This window comes from Lipotes vexillifer, unplaced genomic scaffold (genome assembly GCF_000442215.2).
Source record: "Lipotes vexillifer unplaced genomic scaffold, Lipotes_vexillifer_v1.1 scaffold2822, whole genome shotgun sequence".
Taxonomy (NCBI): domain Eukaryota; kingdom Metazoa; phylum Chordata; class Mammalia; order Artiodactyla; family Lipotidae; genus Lipotes; species Lipotes vexillifer.
Genome location: NW_006769538.1, coordinates 157,856 through 170,479, shown reverse-complemented (window position 1 = coordinate 170,479; position 12,624 = coordinate 157,856). Strand labels below are relative to the sequence as shown.

At 42.9% G+C, this 12,624-nt stretch overlaps 1 protein-coding gene across 1 annotated transcript in view; it reads left to right on the top strand.

Moving 5' to 3' along the window:
* The first annotated feature begins 478 nt into the window (after positions 1 to 478).
* Positions 479 to 12,624, top strand: part of ZNF592 (zinc finger protein 592) — a 28,724-nt gene continuing 16,578 nt past the window's right edge. Inside the window, exons 1-2 of the mRNA XM_007445638.1 lie at positions 479 to 558; positions 818 to 3,080. Of these exons, the coding sequence (XP_007445700.1) occupies positions 479 to 558; positions 818 to 3,080 (2,343 nt within the window). The remainder of the gene's footprint in view (positions 559 to 817; positions 3,081 to 12,624) is intronic.

Here is a 12,624-nt window from a genome sequence, read left to right as displayed (position 1 = left end):
TTCTACAGATCATGAAGGAAACAGGTGGATTTTCTTTCCTTTGTGTATTAAGTTAAAATAAAATTTAGGGCTTCTCTAAAACTATTTTCTGGCCAGTTTGATAACTGTGTGTTTCTTTGAGAGTCACCCTGTCCCTCAGGTTTAGTGATCCATTCACCAACCAATAACAGATTTGGAGTGAAAATTAAGGAATCAAGCAGACACTGACTAGAGAAAAAAATACCTAGGGGATGACATAATCTGCTAGAGTTTGTTTAATCCTGGCAGTGGTAAATCATTTTGGATTTGCTTGGATTCATGCAGCAAAAAACCAAGTTATACAAAGTTAATGATTAATTACTAAGAGTAAATTAGCAGAAGTTATAGCCAAGTCTCATATGAATCAGAAGTTTTCTAAAGAGTGGAGGTGCTGAGCCATGCTTTTTTTTTTTAAGGGCTGAGTGTTTGGTTTTTTGCTAATGCTTACGATCATGGAGTAATGATATTCTCTGAGAAATTGAGGGAGTGTGGTGTGAGTGTGCCCTCTTTTTGGCTCTGCAACCAACCAGGAATTTCAAGGTATTAATGTGTAGAGCCTGCCAGGCAAGCTTGTCACTACATACTAACTTTTCTTTCCACTCCTCCCCCAATGTCCCCAGCATTTTGGAAACCTGTTGGGGTAAAACTCAGGTGTGTGACTTCCCATAGCATGGGGATTTGCGCATGTGTGTGCTGGCTGCATGTGTGTTAGCGAGATGGGTTTGTGATGAAGATGATGCTGGACAGAGCCCAGTGGGATCCTGGTGATCACTGATTCTGTTCTCTGTTTCTGTTACAGCCCTTGCCAGCATCCAGCCATGGGGGATATGAAAACTCCAGATTTTGATGACCTTCTGGCTGCCTTTGACATCCCAGACCCCACCAGCCTCGATGCCAAGGAGGCCATCCAGACCCCCAGTGAGGAGAATGAGAGTCCCCTCAAACCTCCAGGCATGTGTATGGATGAGAATGTGTCCTTGTCTCACTCAGGATCAGCCTCAGATGTGCCAGCCGTGAGTGTCATTGTCAAGAACACCAGCCGCCAGGAGTCATTTGAAGCGGAGAAAGACCACGTTGCTCCCAGCCTCCTACACAATGGATTCCGGGGCTCGGACCTGCCTCCAGATCCCCACAACCTAGGCCACAACTGTGGGAAGTTTGATTCCACTTTCATGAATGGAGATAGTACCAGGAGTTTCCCTGGCAAGCTGGAACCTTCCAAGTCAGAGCCCTTACCAACTTTTAACCAGTTCAGTCCGATCTCCAGTCCCGAACCCGAGGATGCCATCAAAGATAATGGGTTTGGGATAAAGCCCAAGCACTCTGACAGTTATTTCCCACCCCCTCCTGGGTGTGAGTCTGTGGGGGGCCCAGTCCTGGAGGCTCTGACTAAGTTTCCAGTCCCAGAGCTGCATATGTTTGATCACTTTTGTAAGAAAGAGCCCAAGCCAGAACCCCTGCCCCTGGGGAGTCAGCAGGAGCACGAGCAAGGTGGGCAGAAGGCAGTGGAACCTCACAAGGAGCTGGATACCAGTCGATTCTTTGGGGAAGCTTTGGAGTTCAACAGCCACCCCGGCCACAGTATCGGAGAGCCTAAGGGGCTTGCCTCGGAGCTAGGTACCTGCTCGTCAGTGCCCCCTAGGCAGCGTCTTAAGCCAGCTCATTCCAAGCTGTCCTCTTGTGTTGCAGCCTTGGTGGCCCTGCAGGCTAAACGAGTGGCCAGTGTCACCAAGGAGGATCAGCCTACCCACACAAAGGATCCCTCAGGGCCTACAAAAGAGGGCTCCAAAGGCAGCCCCAAAATGCCCAAGTCACCAAAGAGTCCCCGGAGCCCTCTGGAGGCCACTAGAAAAAGTATCAAGCCATCAGACAGCCCTCGGAGCATCTGCAGTGACAGCAGCAGCAAAGGCTCCCCTTCTGTGGCTGCCAGCTCCCCACCAGCAATTCCCAAAGTCAGAATCAAAACCATTAAGACATCATCAGGGGAAATCAAACGGACTGTCACAAGGATCCTGCCAGACCCTGACGATCCCAGTAAGTCCCCTGCTGGGTCACCTCTAGGAAGCGCCATTGCTGAGGCCCCGAGCGAGGTGCAAGAGGATGAGGTCACTGCCCTGTCTGGGGCAGAGCACTTTCTTGAGGTGGGCACAAATTCAGGGAGCCCCCAGGGTGACAGGAAGGGGGATGAGAGCATGACAAAAGCCAGTGAATCTTCAACTTCCTGCTGCAGCTCTGGGTCCCGGGGCCCAAAGGGGGCTGCCTCGGGCTCACAGATGGGCAAGAAGCAGCAGCAGAGCACAGCACTGCAGGCATCCACCCTGGCCCCTGCCAACCTCCTGCCCAAAGCCGTGCACCTGGCCAACCTGAATCTGGTACCCCACAGTGTGGCCGCGTCCGTGACGGCCAAGTCCTCAGCACAGAGGCGGAGCCAGCCACAGCTCACGCAGATGTCGGTGCCCCTGGTCCACCAGGTGAAAAAGGCCGCCCCACTGGTTGTGGAGGTCTTCAACAAGGTCCTCCACAGCTCCAACCCCGTGCCCCTCTACGCGCCAAATCTCAGCCCGCCTGCGGACAGCAGGATCCACGTGCCGGCCAGTGGGTACTGCTGCCTGGAGTGTGGGGATGCGTTTGCCTTAGAGAAGAGCCTGAGCCAGCACTACGGCCGGCGGAGCGTCCACATCGAGGTGCTGTGCACACTGTGCTCCCAGACGCTGCTCTTCTTCAACAAGTGCAGCCTGCTCCGGCATGCCCGTGACCACAAGAGCAAGGGTCTCGTCATGCAGTGCTCTCAGCTGCTTGTGAAGCCCATCTCTGCGGACCAAATGTTCGTGTCGGCCCCCGCGAACTCCATGGCACCAGCAACCCCGGCTCCCCCCTCCTCCCCCAAACACAGCCTCACTTCAAGCAGTGCCAGCCCCCCACTTCCAGCTTTGCCGCTCTACCCAGACCCTGTGAGGCTTATCCGGCACAGTATCAAGTGTCTCGAATGTCACAAGCAGATGCGAGACTACATGGCTATGGCTGCACATTTCCAGAGGATGACGGAGGAAACCGAGGGGCTGGTAAGCAGACCCTCTCTGTGATAGTTGTCAGGCCCCTGGTTCGCACGGTTCCATAACTGGGCATGGAGAGAGAAGCTCATTGATGTGGGGCAGTGTGGCATCTTAAGAGTCCTAGAAGAGGAATCTGGCTTGCTGGTTAGCGACCCACCTGGATATTTAGTGCTTGGTGTTTATTGGGAAAAGCATCCTGCCCACAACTGAGGGGAGACCCTGAAGATTTAACGAGTGTATTTATGGACACTCTGCTCCCACTCTAGTGGGCTCTCAGGGTCCATTGTTGGGCCGGGGCTAGGGCTCTGCTGGATGGTCCCCTGGTCTCTGGCAGCTGTCAGCACAGTCCTTGCACGTGCCCAAAGAACTTGGGGGCAGAGGTAGGTGCATCACTGCCCTGCACTTCAGTCTGTACTTCTGAGAACCTTGTCTTTACCAAGTTGTGCCCCACGGTGGACATAGCTGTTTTTGCAGAATCCCTTTGGGGAAGCTATCATAGGGCCAGTAGCAGGGTTGATGTGGAAGGAGAGTAGACTGACATGTGGGCCCTGAGTCAAAGGCTTTGGGGCCTCTTCCCTTCATCTCTGTTCTCACTACTAAGAAAGCAGTTGCCCTTATCTCTTGTTCTGATTCTTGGTTATGCTTGATGAGAACTTGATGAGAGTGTGTGTGTGTGTGTGTGTGTGTGTGTGTGTGTGTGTGTGACTTAAGGCATTCCATGCTGAAAACACCCTTTGGCACCTTGTGTGTCGGTGGTTGTCTGTATTAGCAAGGTACTCTGAAGAAGCAGGCCTCCAGAAGGCTCTTCTCTTCCCTCTCCAGGTGGCTCCCTTAACAACTTAACCAAGCCCAGCCCCTCACCAAGCCTCCCTAAGCCAGGGCCACAGAGACCTGGAAGGAAAGCAGACCAGCTCTTTTTACTTCAGTTCACAGTGACCCACGCACCTGTTGGTGTCTTGATGAGCTCTGCCCTTGTTTATCGAGTGTTCCCCCGTGTGCACAGAGGCTCTGTGTCAAGAGCAGGGTTGCCCGTAGGAGGAAGTCGCAGCATTCTTCCAGGAGCTCACGATGGCTCAGCAAGGGCAGGGCTGCCCACCCGAACTGCTAGAGTGTGCGGCAGGCTAAGGGCTGAAAACAGGCTTGTAACATAGTTGCATAGAGTTCCTCAGAGGGACTAATTCCTCGTGGTTCCAGGCATAGGGAGGGTGCCACGTGGACATGACATTTGAGCTGGACCTGCAGGGATGAGTTTGGAGGAGGGGGAGGGGCAAGGGGTGTTCCAGGTTTAGGGCAAAGGTATGGGAAAGTGCAAAGTGGTTTGAGGAACAGGGAGTTGTTGGGAGTGAGACCAGCCTTGGGAGTGTTGGGCTAGAGACAGGAGGTGGAATTCAGTAGGCAGCCCCTGAAAGGGGCCAGCAAGGTGCCGTAAGTCCCTGTTGCCTCTCATCTTCACCTTCTCTGTTTCAGTTTGCATTTTCTTTCTAATGAGTCAGGTGGAGTGTGGGTCCCCCAGGCCCTTTCCTCTGGGCTTCAGGTATTCCTGCTGTACCAGCATGGTTGACTTGGACAGGATCACTTCTGGGTCATCTGATCAGAACCTTTGCCAGTGAAGGTCTGATACCTGTGCCTGTGGTTTTTCCCCCACACTTTTCTTCACTTGCCTTTTAAAATCTGAGCAGGCTAAGGTCTGGGTGTAGGATCCCAGGCTGGCACCCTTCTCATCCTGCATCATCTCTGTGTCATTCTCCTTCAGTGGGAGCTGGACAAGAGGGCCCCCCAGAGGGAAAGGGAGGGATTGCTGTGAGGCTTCTCTCAGTCCAGCTCTATTCTCTCACAAAATCTCCTGCCAATAAATGTGACCTCAGAGTCTCAGGGAAAGGGGAAGGCTTGAGTTCTGGGATCAAATTCTAACCTTGATGGCTGTTGGCTTTGGGTTTCCCAAGATGGTACCCAAGGTTTAGGCCATATGAAGGGCAGGCAGTGGACCAGTGGGTGGGGTTGGGCTCCACTCTGCTGGAGGGACTGTAGGACAGCATGTTTGGGCCTTTCACTTCTTGGGAGTCTGAACCACTTATGCCTCCCTCTGCAGTGGCTGGAGGGGTCCTTCCTCTTACATTCCAAGCCACCTTGTTGGGCAGATGTCAGCACAAAGAGATTATTTCTTCTTGTTCTTAAGCTTTTGTTTAACTATGTCATTATCACACTTAACAAAATTAATAAGAGTTCCTTAACATTGTCTAATACAATTCATATTCAAATTTTCCATTCATGTCAAAATTGTCTTTTTACAGTTGAGCTTGTTTTGAATCAGAATCCAAATGTAGACCAAGTGTTGTGTTTGTTTGTTATATCTTTGAAATTTCTCAATCTAGAGCAGTACCTTTTCCTACTCCACCCAGCAAGGGCCCCCCGCCCCCCCTTATTTTTCACATCATTGTTCTGTTGAAGAAACTGGTTCGTGTGTCCTGAGAACTTTCCAGGACAATTCTGGTTTTCACTGATTGCTTCCTGAGAATTTTTCAGGATAATTTTGAGTTTGATTGCTTCCTCATACAGTTAATTTGTTCTATACCCCATATTTTATCTGTAGACTAGAAGTTAGCAATGAAGACTTGATTAGATTCGGCTTGAGGAATGGGAAATCTGTGTTCTTCATAATTCATTACTTCAGGGAGGCACAATATGCTTGATTGTCTCTGTTTTAATGATGCTAAACTTGATCAGTGAGCTTAGGTTGGTGATGTTCAGATCCCTTCCTTATAAAGTTTCCTATCTTTTTACCTAATGATTTTAGCAGCTGTTAATAATTGCTGCTTGAGTCAGTAATTTTATTAGGAGTTGCAGGAGGTCATTTTAATTTTTATTATTTCTTTCTCATTTATTAGCTGGAATTCTGTATAAAATCTTTTCCTCTTCCTTGAGGGCTATTAGGTTATCCTGAAATACAGTTTATGTTGGAAAAGTGGATAAATTTGTTTCCCTCAGTTAACAGTTTTCACAGTAGTGAATTGATGCCCCAACAATCTTAAATGGTGTTTTGAGAGTCCCTCCTCTATTATTTTTAAAAATTGTGGTAAAATACACGTAACATAAAGTTTACCATCTTAACCATTTTTTAAGTGTACAGTTTAGTAGCGTTAAGTACATTCACATTGTTGTGCAATCAGTTTCCAGAACTCTTTTCATCTTGCAGAACTGAAACTCTAAACCTATTAAATAACAACTCCCTATTCTCCCCTCCCCTTTCCTCCTGGCAACCACCATTCTACTTTCTGTTTCTATGAATTTGACTATTCTAGGTACCTCACATAAATGGAATCATACAGTGTTTGTCTCTTTTTGACTGGCTCATTTCACTTAGTATAATATCTTCAAGGTTCATACATGTTTTAGCATTTGACAGAATTTCCTTTCTTTTTAAGACTGAATAATATTCTATTGTTATATATACTACATTTTGTTTATCCATTCATTCACTGATGGACACTTGAGTTGCCTCCAGTTGTATTATGAATAATGCTGCTATCAACATGGTGTACAGATATCTTTTCAGGACCTTACTTTCAATTCTTTTTTTGTGTGATCAAATATTTTATTTTATTTTATTATAGTTGCTGTACAATATTATGTTAGTTAGAGGTGTACAATATAGTGATTCACAATTTTTAAAGATTATACTCCAAAATTTATAGTTATTGTAAAATATTGGCTATATTCCTTGTGTTGTACAATATCAGTTCTTTTGGGTATATATCCAGAAGTGGAATTGCTGGATCATATGGTAATTCTATTTGTAATTTTTTGGGGAGCCCCCATACTGTTTTTTACAGTGGCTGTACTATTTTACATTCCCACCAATAGTGCACATGGGTTCCAATTTCTCCACATCCTCACCAACGTTTGTTATTTTCTGTTTTTTTCATAGTAGCCACCCTAATCGGTATGAGGTGACTTCCTCTATTATTTTTAGTGGTGGTGTTATAATGAACTTATTGGTTTCTGTATATCCAGTATGTTTATGTGTTCAGTCATTCTTTTTTTTCTTTTCCATTATGGTTTATTACAGGATATTGAATATAGTTCCATGTGCTATACAGTAGGACCTTGTTGTTTATCCATTTTATACGTAATAGTTTGCATCTGCTAATCCCAAACTCTCAATCCATCCCTCCTTAATCCCCTCACCCCCTTGGCAACCACAAGTCTGTTCTCTATGTCTGTGAGTCTGTTTCTGTTTCATAATAAGTTCATTTGTGTCATATTTTGGATTCCACATATAAGTGATATCATATGGTAGTTGTCTTTCTCTTTCTGACTTACTTCACTTAGTATGATAATCTCCAGACCCATCCATGTTGCTGCAAATGGCATTATTTCATTCTTTTTTGTGGTTGAGTAGTATTCCATTGTGTGTGTGTGTACGTGTGTGTACGTGTGTGCATACATACATACCATGTCTTCTTTATCCATTCATCTGTCCGGAGACATTTAGGTTGCCTCCATGCCTTGGCCATTGTAAATAGTGCTGCTATGAACATAGGGGTGCATGTATCTTTTTGAATTATAGTTTAGTCTGGGTATATGCCCAGGAGTGCGAATTGCTGGATGATATGGCAACTCTATTTTTAGTTTTTTGAAGAACCTCCATACTGTTTTTTATAGTGGCTGCACCAATTTACATTTCCACCAACAGTATAGGAGGGTTCCCTTTTCTCCACACCCTCTCTACCATTTGCTATTTGTAGACTTTTTAATGATGGCCATTCTGACTTGTGTGAGGTGGTACCTCTTTGTACTTTTGATTTGCATCTTTCTAATAATTAGTGATGTTGAGCATCTTTTCATGTGCCTACTGGCCATCTGTATGTTTTCTTTGGAGAAATGTCTGTTTAGGTCTTCTGCCCGTTTTTTGATTGGGTTGTTTGTTTTTTTGTTATTGAGTTGTATGAGCTATTTGTATATTTTGGAAACTGAGCCCTTGTTGGTTGCATTGTTCGCAAATATTTTCTCCCAGTCTGTAGGTTGTCTTTTTGTTGTGTTTATGGTTTCCTTTGCTGTGCAAAAGCTTATAAGTTTGACTAGGTTCCATTTGTTTATTTTTGCTTTTATTTCTATTGCCTTGGGAGACTGACCTAAGAAAACATGGGTACAATTTATGTCAGAGAATGTTTTGCCTACGTTCTCTTCTAGGAGTTTTAAGGTGTCATGTCTTATATTTAAGTCTTGAAGCCATTTTGAGTTTATTTGTGTGTATGGTGTGAGGGTGTGTTCTAATTTCATTGATTTACATGTGGCTCTCCAGCTTTCACAGCACCACTTGCTTGAAGGGACTGTCTTTGCTCCATTGTATAGTCTTGTCTCCTTTGTCAAAGATTAATTGACTGTAGGTTTGTGGGTTTATTTCTGGGCTCTCTATTCTGTTCCGTTGATTCATATGTCTGTTTTTGTGTCAGTACCATGGTGTTTTGATTACCATAGCTTTGTAATATTGTCTGAAGTCTGTGCGGGTTATGCCTTCTGCTTTGCTCTTTTTCCTCAGGATTGTTTTGGCAATTCTGAGGCCTTAATGGTTCCATATAAATTTTAGAATTATTTGCTACTTCTGTGGAAAATGTCCTGGGTAATTTGATAGGGATCACATTAAATCTGTAGATTGCTTTGGGTAGTGTGGCCATTTTAACAATATTAATTCTTCCAGTCCAAGAGCATGGGATATCTTTCCATATCTTTGAAACATCTTCAGTTTCCTTTATCAGTGTTTTATAGTTCTCATCATGTAAGTCTTTCACCTCCTTGGTCAGGTTTATTCTTGTTTTTTTTTTTAAATGTGATTTTTTTAACATCTTTATTGGAGTATAATTGCTTTACAATGGTGTGTTAGTTTCTGCTCTATAAAAAAGTGAATCAGTTATACATATACATATGTCCCCATATCTCTTCCCTCTTGAGTCTCCCTCCCTCGCACCCTCCCTATCCCACGCCTCTAAGTGGTCACAAAGCACCGAGCTGATCTCCCTGTGCTATGTGGCTGCTTCCCAGTAGCTATCTATTTTACGTTTGGTAGTGTATATATGTCCATGCCACTCTCTCACTTTGTCCCAGCTTACCCTTCCCCCTCCTCGTATCCTCAAGTCCATTCTCTAGTAGGTCTGCATCTCTATTCCCGTCTTGCCCCTAGGTTCTTCTGACCATTTTCTTTTTCTTTTTCTTTTTAGATTCCATATATATGTGTTAGCATATGGTATTTGTTTTTCTCTTTCTGACTTACTTCACTCTGTATGACAGTCTCTAGGTCCATCCACCTCACTGCAAATAACTCAGTTTCGTTCCGTTTTATGGCTGAGTAATATTCCATTGTATATATGTGCCACGTCTTCTTTATCCATTCATCTGTTGATGGACACTTAGGTTGCTTCCATGTCCTGGCTATTGTAAATAGAGCTGCAATGAACATTGTGGTACATGACTCTTTTAGAAGTATGGTTTTCTCGGGGTATATGCCCAGTAGTGGCATGGCTGGGTCATATGGTAGTTCTATTTTTAGTTTTTTAAGGAACTTCCATACTGTTCTCCATAGTGGCTGTATCAATTTACATTCCCACCAAAGTGCAAGAGGGTTCCCTTTTCTCCACACCCTCTCCAGCATTTATTGTTTGTAGATTTTTTGATGGTGACCATTCTCACTGATGTGAGATGATATCTCATTGTAGTTTTGGTTTGCATTTCTCTAATGATTAATGATGTTGAGCATTCTTTCATGTGTTTGTTGGCAATCTGTATATCTTCTTTGGAGAAATGTCTAATTAGGTCTCTGCCCATTTTTGGATTGCATTGTTTGTTTTTTTGTGTTATTGAGCTGCATGAGCTGCCTGTAAATTTTAGAGATTAATCCTTTGTCAGTTGATTCATTTGCAAATATTTTCTCCCATTCTGAGGGCTGTCTTTTGGTCTTGTTTATGGTTTCCTTTGCTGTGCAAAAGCTTTGAAGTTTCATTAGGTCCCATTTGTTTATTTTTGTTTTTATCTCCATTACTCTAGGAGATGGGTCAAGAAGGATCTTGCTGTGATTTATGTCATAGAGTGTTCTGCCTATGTTTTCCTCTAAGAGTTTGATAGTTTCTGGCCTTACATTTAGGTCTTTAATCCATTTTGAGCTTATTTTTGTGTATGGTGTTAGGGAGTGATCTAATCTCATACTTTTACATGTACCTATCCAATTTTCCCAGCACCACTTATTGAAGAGGCTGTCCTTTCTCCACTGTATATTCCTGCCACCTTTATCAAAGATAAGGTGACCATATGTGCATGGGTTTATCTCTGGGCTTTCTATCCTATTCCATTGATCTATCTTTCTGTTTTTGTGCCAGTACCATACTGTCTTGATTACTGTAGAGCTTTGTAGTATAGTCTGAAGTCAGGGAGCCTGATTCCTCCAGCTCCGTTTTTCTTTCTCGATTGCTTTGGCTCTTCGGGGTCTTTTGTGTTTCCATACAAATTGTGAAATTGTTTGTTCTAGTTCTGTGAAAAATGCCAGTGGTAGTTTGATAGGGATTGCATTGAATCTATAGATTGCTTTGAGTAGTAGAGTCATTTTCACAATGTTGATTCTTCCAATCCAAGAACATGGTATATCTCTCCATCTATTTGTATCGTCTTTAATTTCTTTCATCAGTGTCTTATAATTTTCTGCATACAGGTCTTTTGTCTCCTTAGGTAGGTTTATTCCTAGATATTTTATACTTTTTGTTGCAATGGTAAATGGGAGTGTTTTCTTGATTTCATTTTTAGATTTTTTATCATTAGTGTATAGGAATGCAAGAAATTTCTGTGCATTAATTTTGTATCCTGCTACTTTACCAAATTCATTGATTAGCTCTAGTAGTTTTCTGGTAGCATCTTTAGGATTCTCTATGTATAGTATCATGTCATCTGCAAACAGTGACAGCTTTACTTTTTCTTTTCCGATTTGCATTCCTTTTATTTCTTTTCCTTATCTGATTGCTGTGGCTAAAACTTACAAAACTATGTTGAATAATAGTGATGAGAGTGGGCAACCTTGTCTTGTTCCTGATCTTAGTGGAAATGGTTTCAGTTTTTCACCATTGAGGACGATGTTGGCTGTGGGTTTGTCATATATGGCCTTTATTATGTTGAGGAAAGTTCCCACTGTGCCTGCTGTCTGGAGGGTTTTTATCGTAAATGGATGTTGAATTCTGTCGAAAGCTTTCTCTGCATCTATTGAGATGATCATACGGTTTTCCTCCTTCAATTTGTTAATGTGGTGTATCACGTTGATTGATTTGCGTGTATTGAAGAATCCTTGCATTCCTGGGATAAACCCCACTTGATCAAAGTGTATGATCCTTTTAATGTGCTGTTGGATTCTGTTTGCTAGTATTTTGTTGAGGATTTTTGCATCTATGTTCATCAGTGATATTGGCCTGTAGTTTTCTTTCTTTGTGACATCCTTGTCTGGTTTTGGTCTCAGAGTGATGGTGATTTTGGAAGAGTTTGAGAAGGATAAACGTCAGCTCTTCTCTAAATGTTTGATAGAATTCATCTGTGAAGCCGTCTCGTCCTGGGCTTTTATTTGTTGGAAGATTTTTAATCACAGTTTCAATTTCAGTGCTTGTGATTAGTCTGTTCATATTTTCTATTTCTTCCTGGTTCAGTCTCCGAAGTTTGTGCTTTTCTAAGAATTTGTCCATTTCTTCCAGGTTGTCCATTTTATTGGCATAGAGTTGCTTGTAGTAATCTCTCATGATCCTTTGTATTTCTGCAGTGTCAGTTGTTACTTCTCCTTTTTCATTTCTAATTCTATTGATTTGAGTGTTCTCCCTTTTTTTCTTGATAAGTCTGACTGATGGTTTATCAATTTTGTTTATCTTCTCAAAGAACCAGCTTTTAGTTTTATTGATCTTTGCTATCGTTTCCTTCATTTCTTTTTCATTTATTTCTGATCTGATCTTTGTGATTTCTTTCCTTCTGCTAACTTTGGGGGTTTTTTTGCTCTTCTTTCTCTAATTGCTTTAGGTGTGAGGTTAGGTTGTTTATTTCAGATGTTTCTTGTTTCTTTTGTTTTGTTTTGTTTTGTATTGTTTCTTGTTTCTTAAGGTAGGATTGTATTGCTATAAACTTCCCTCTTAGAACTGCTTTTGCTGCATCGTTGTTTTTTTTTTTTTATGTGTTTGTGAAAGGGTTTTGTTTTTTTTTTTTTTTTTTTTTTTTTTTACTTTCCCTTTCTGATATTTCATTGTTAGTGTAAAGAAGTGGAATAGATTTCTATATGTTAATCTTGTATCCTGCTACCATGCTGAATTTGTTTATCAGTTCTAGAGGTTTTTTTTGTTTTTTTTTTTGTGGTATGCGGGTGTGCATCTTCTTTGGAGAAATGTCTATTTAGGTCTTCTGCTCATTTTTGGATTGGGTTGTTTGTTTTTTTGTTATTGAGCTGCATGAGCTGCTTATAATTTTGGGATTTAATCCTTTGTCAGTTGCTTCATTTGCAAATATTTTCTCCCATTCTGAGGGCTGTCTTTTGGTCTTGTTTATG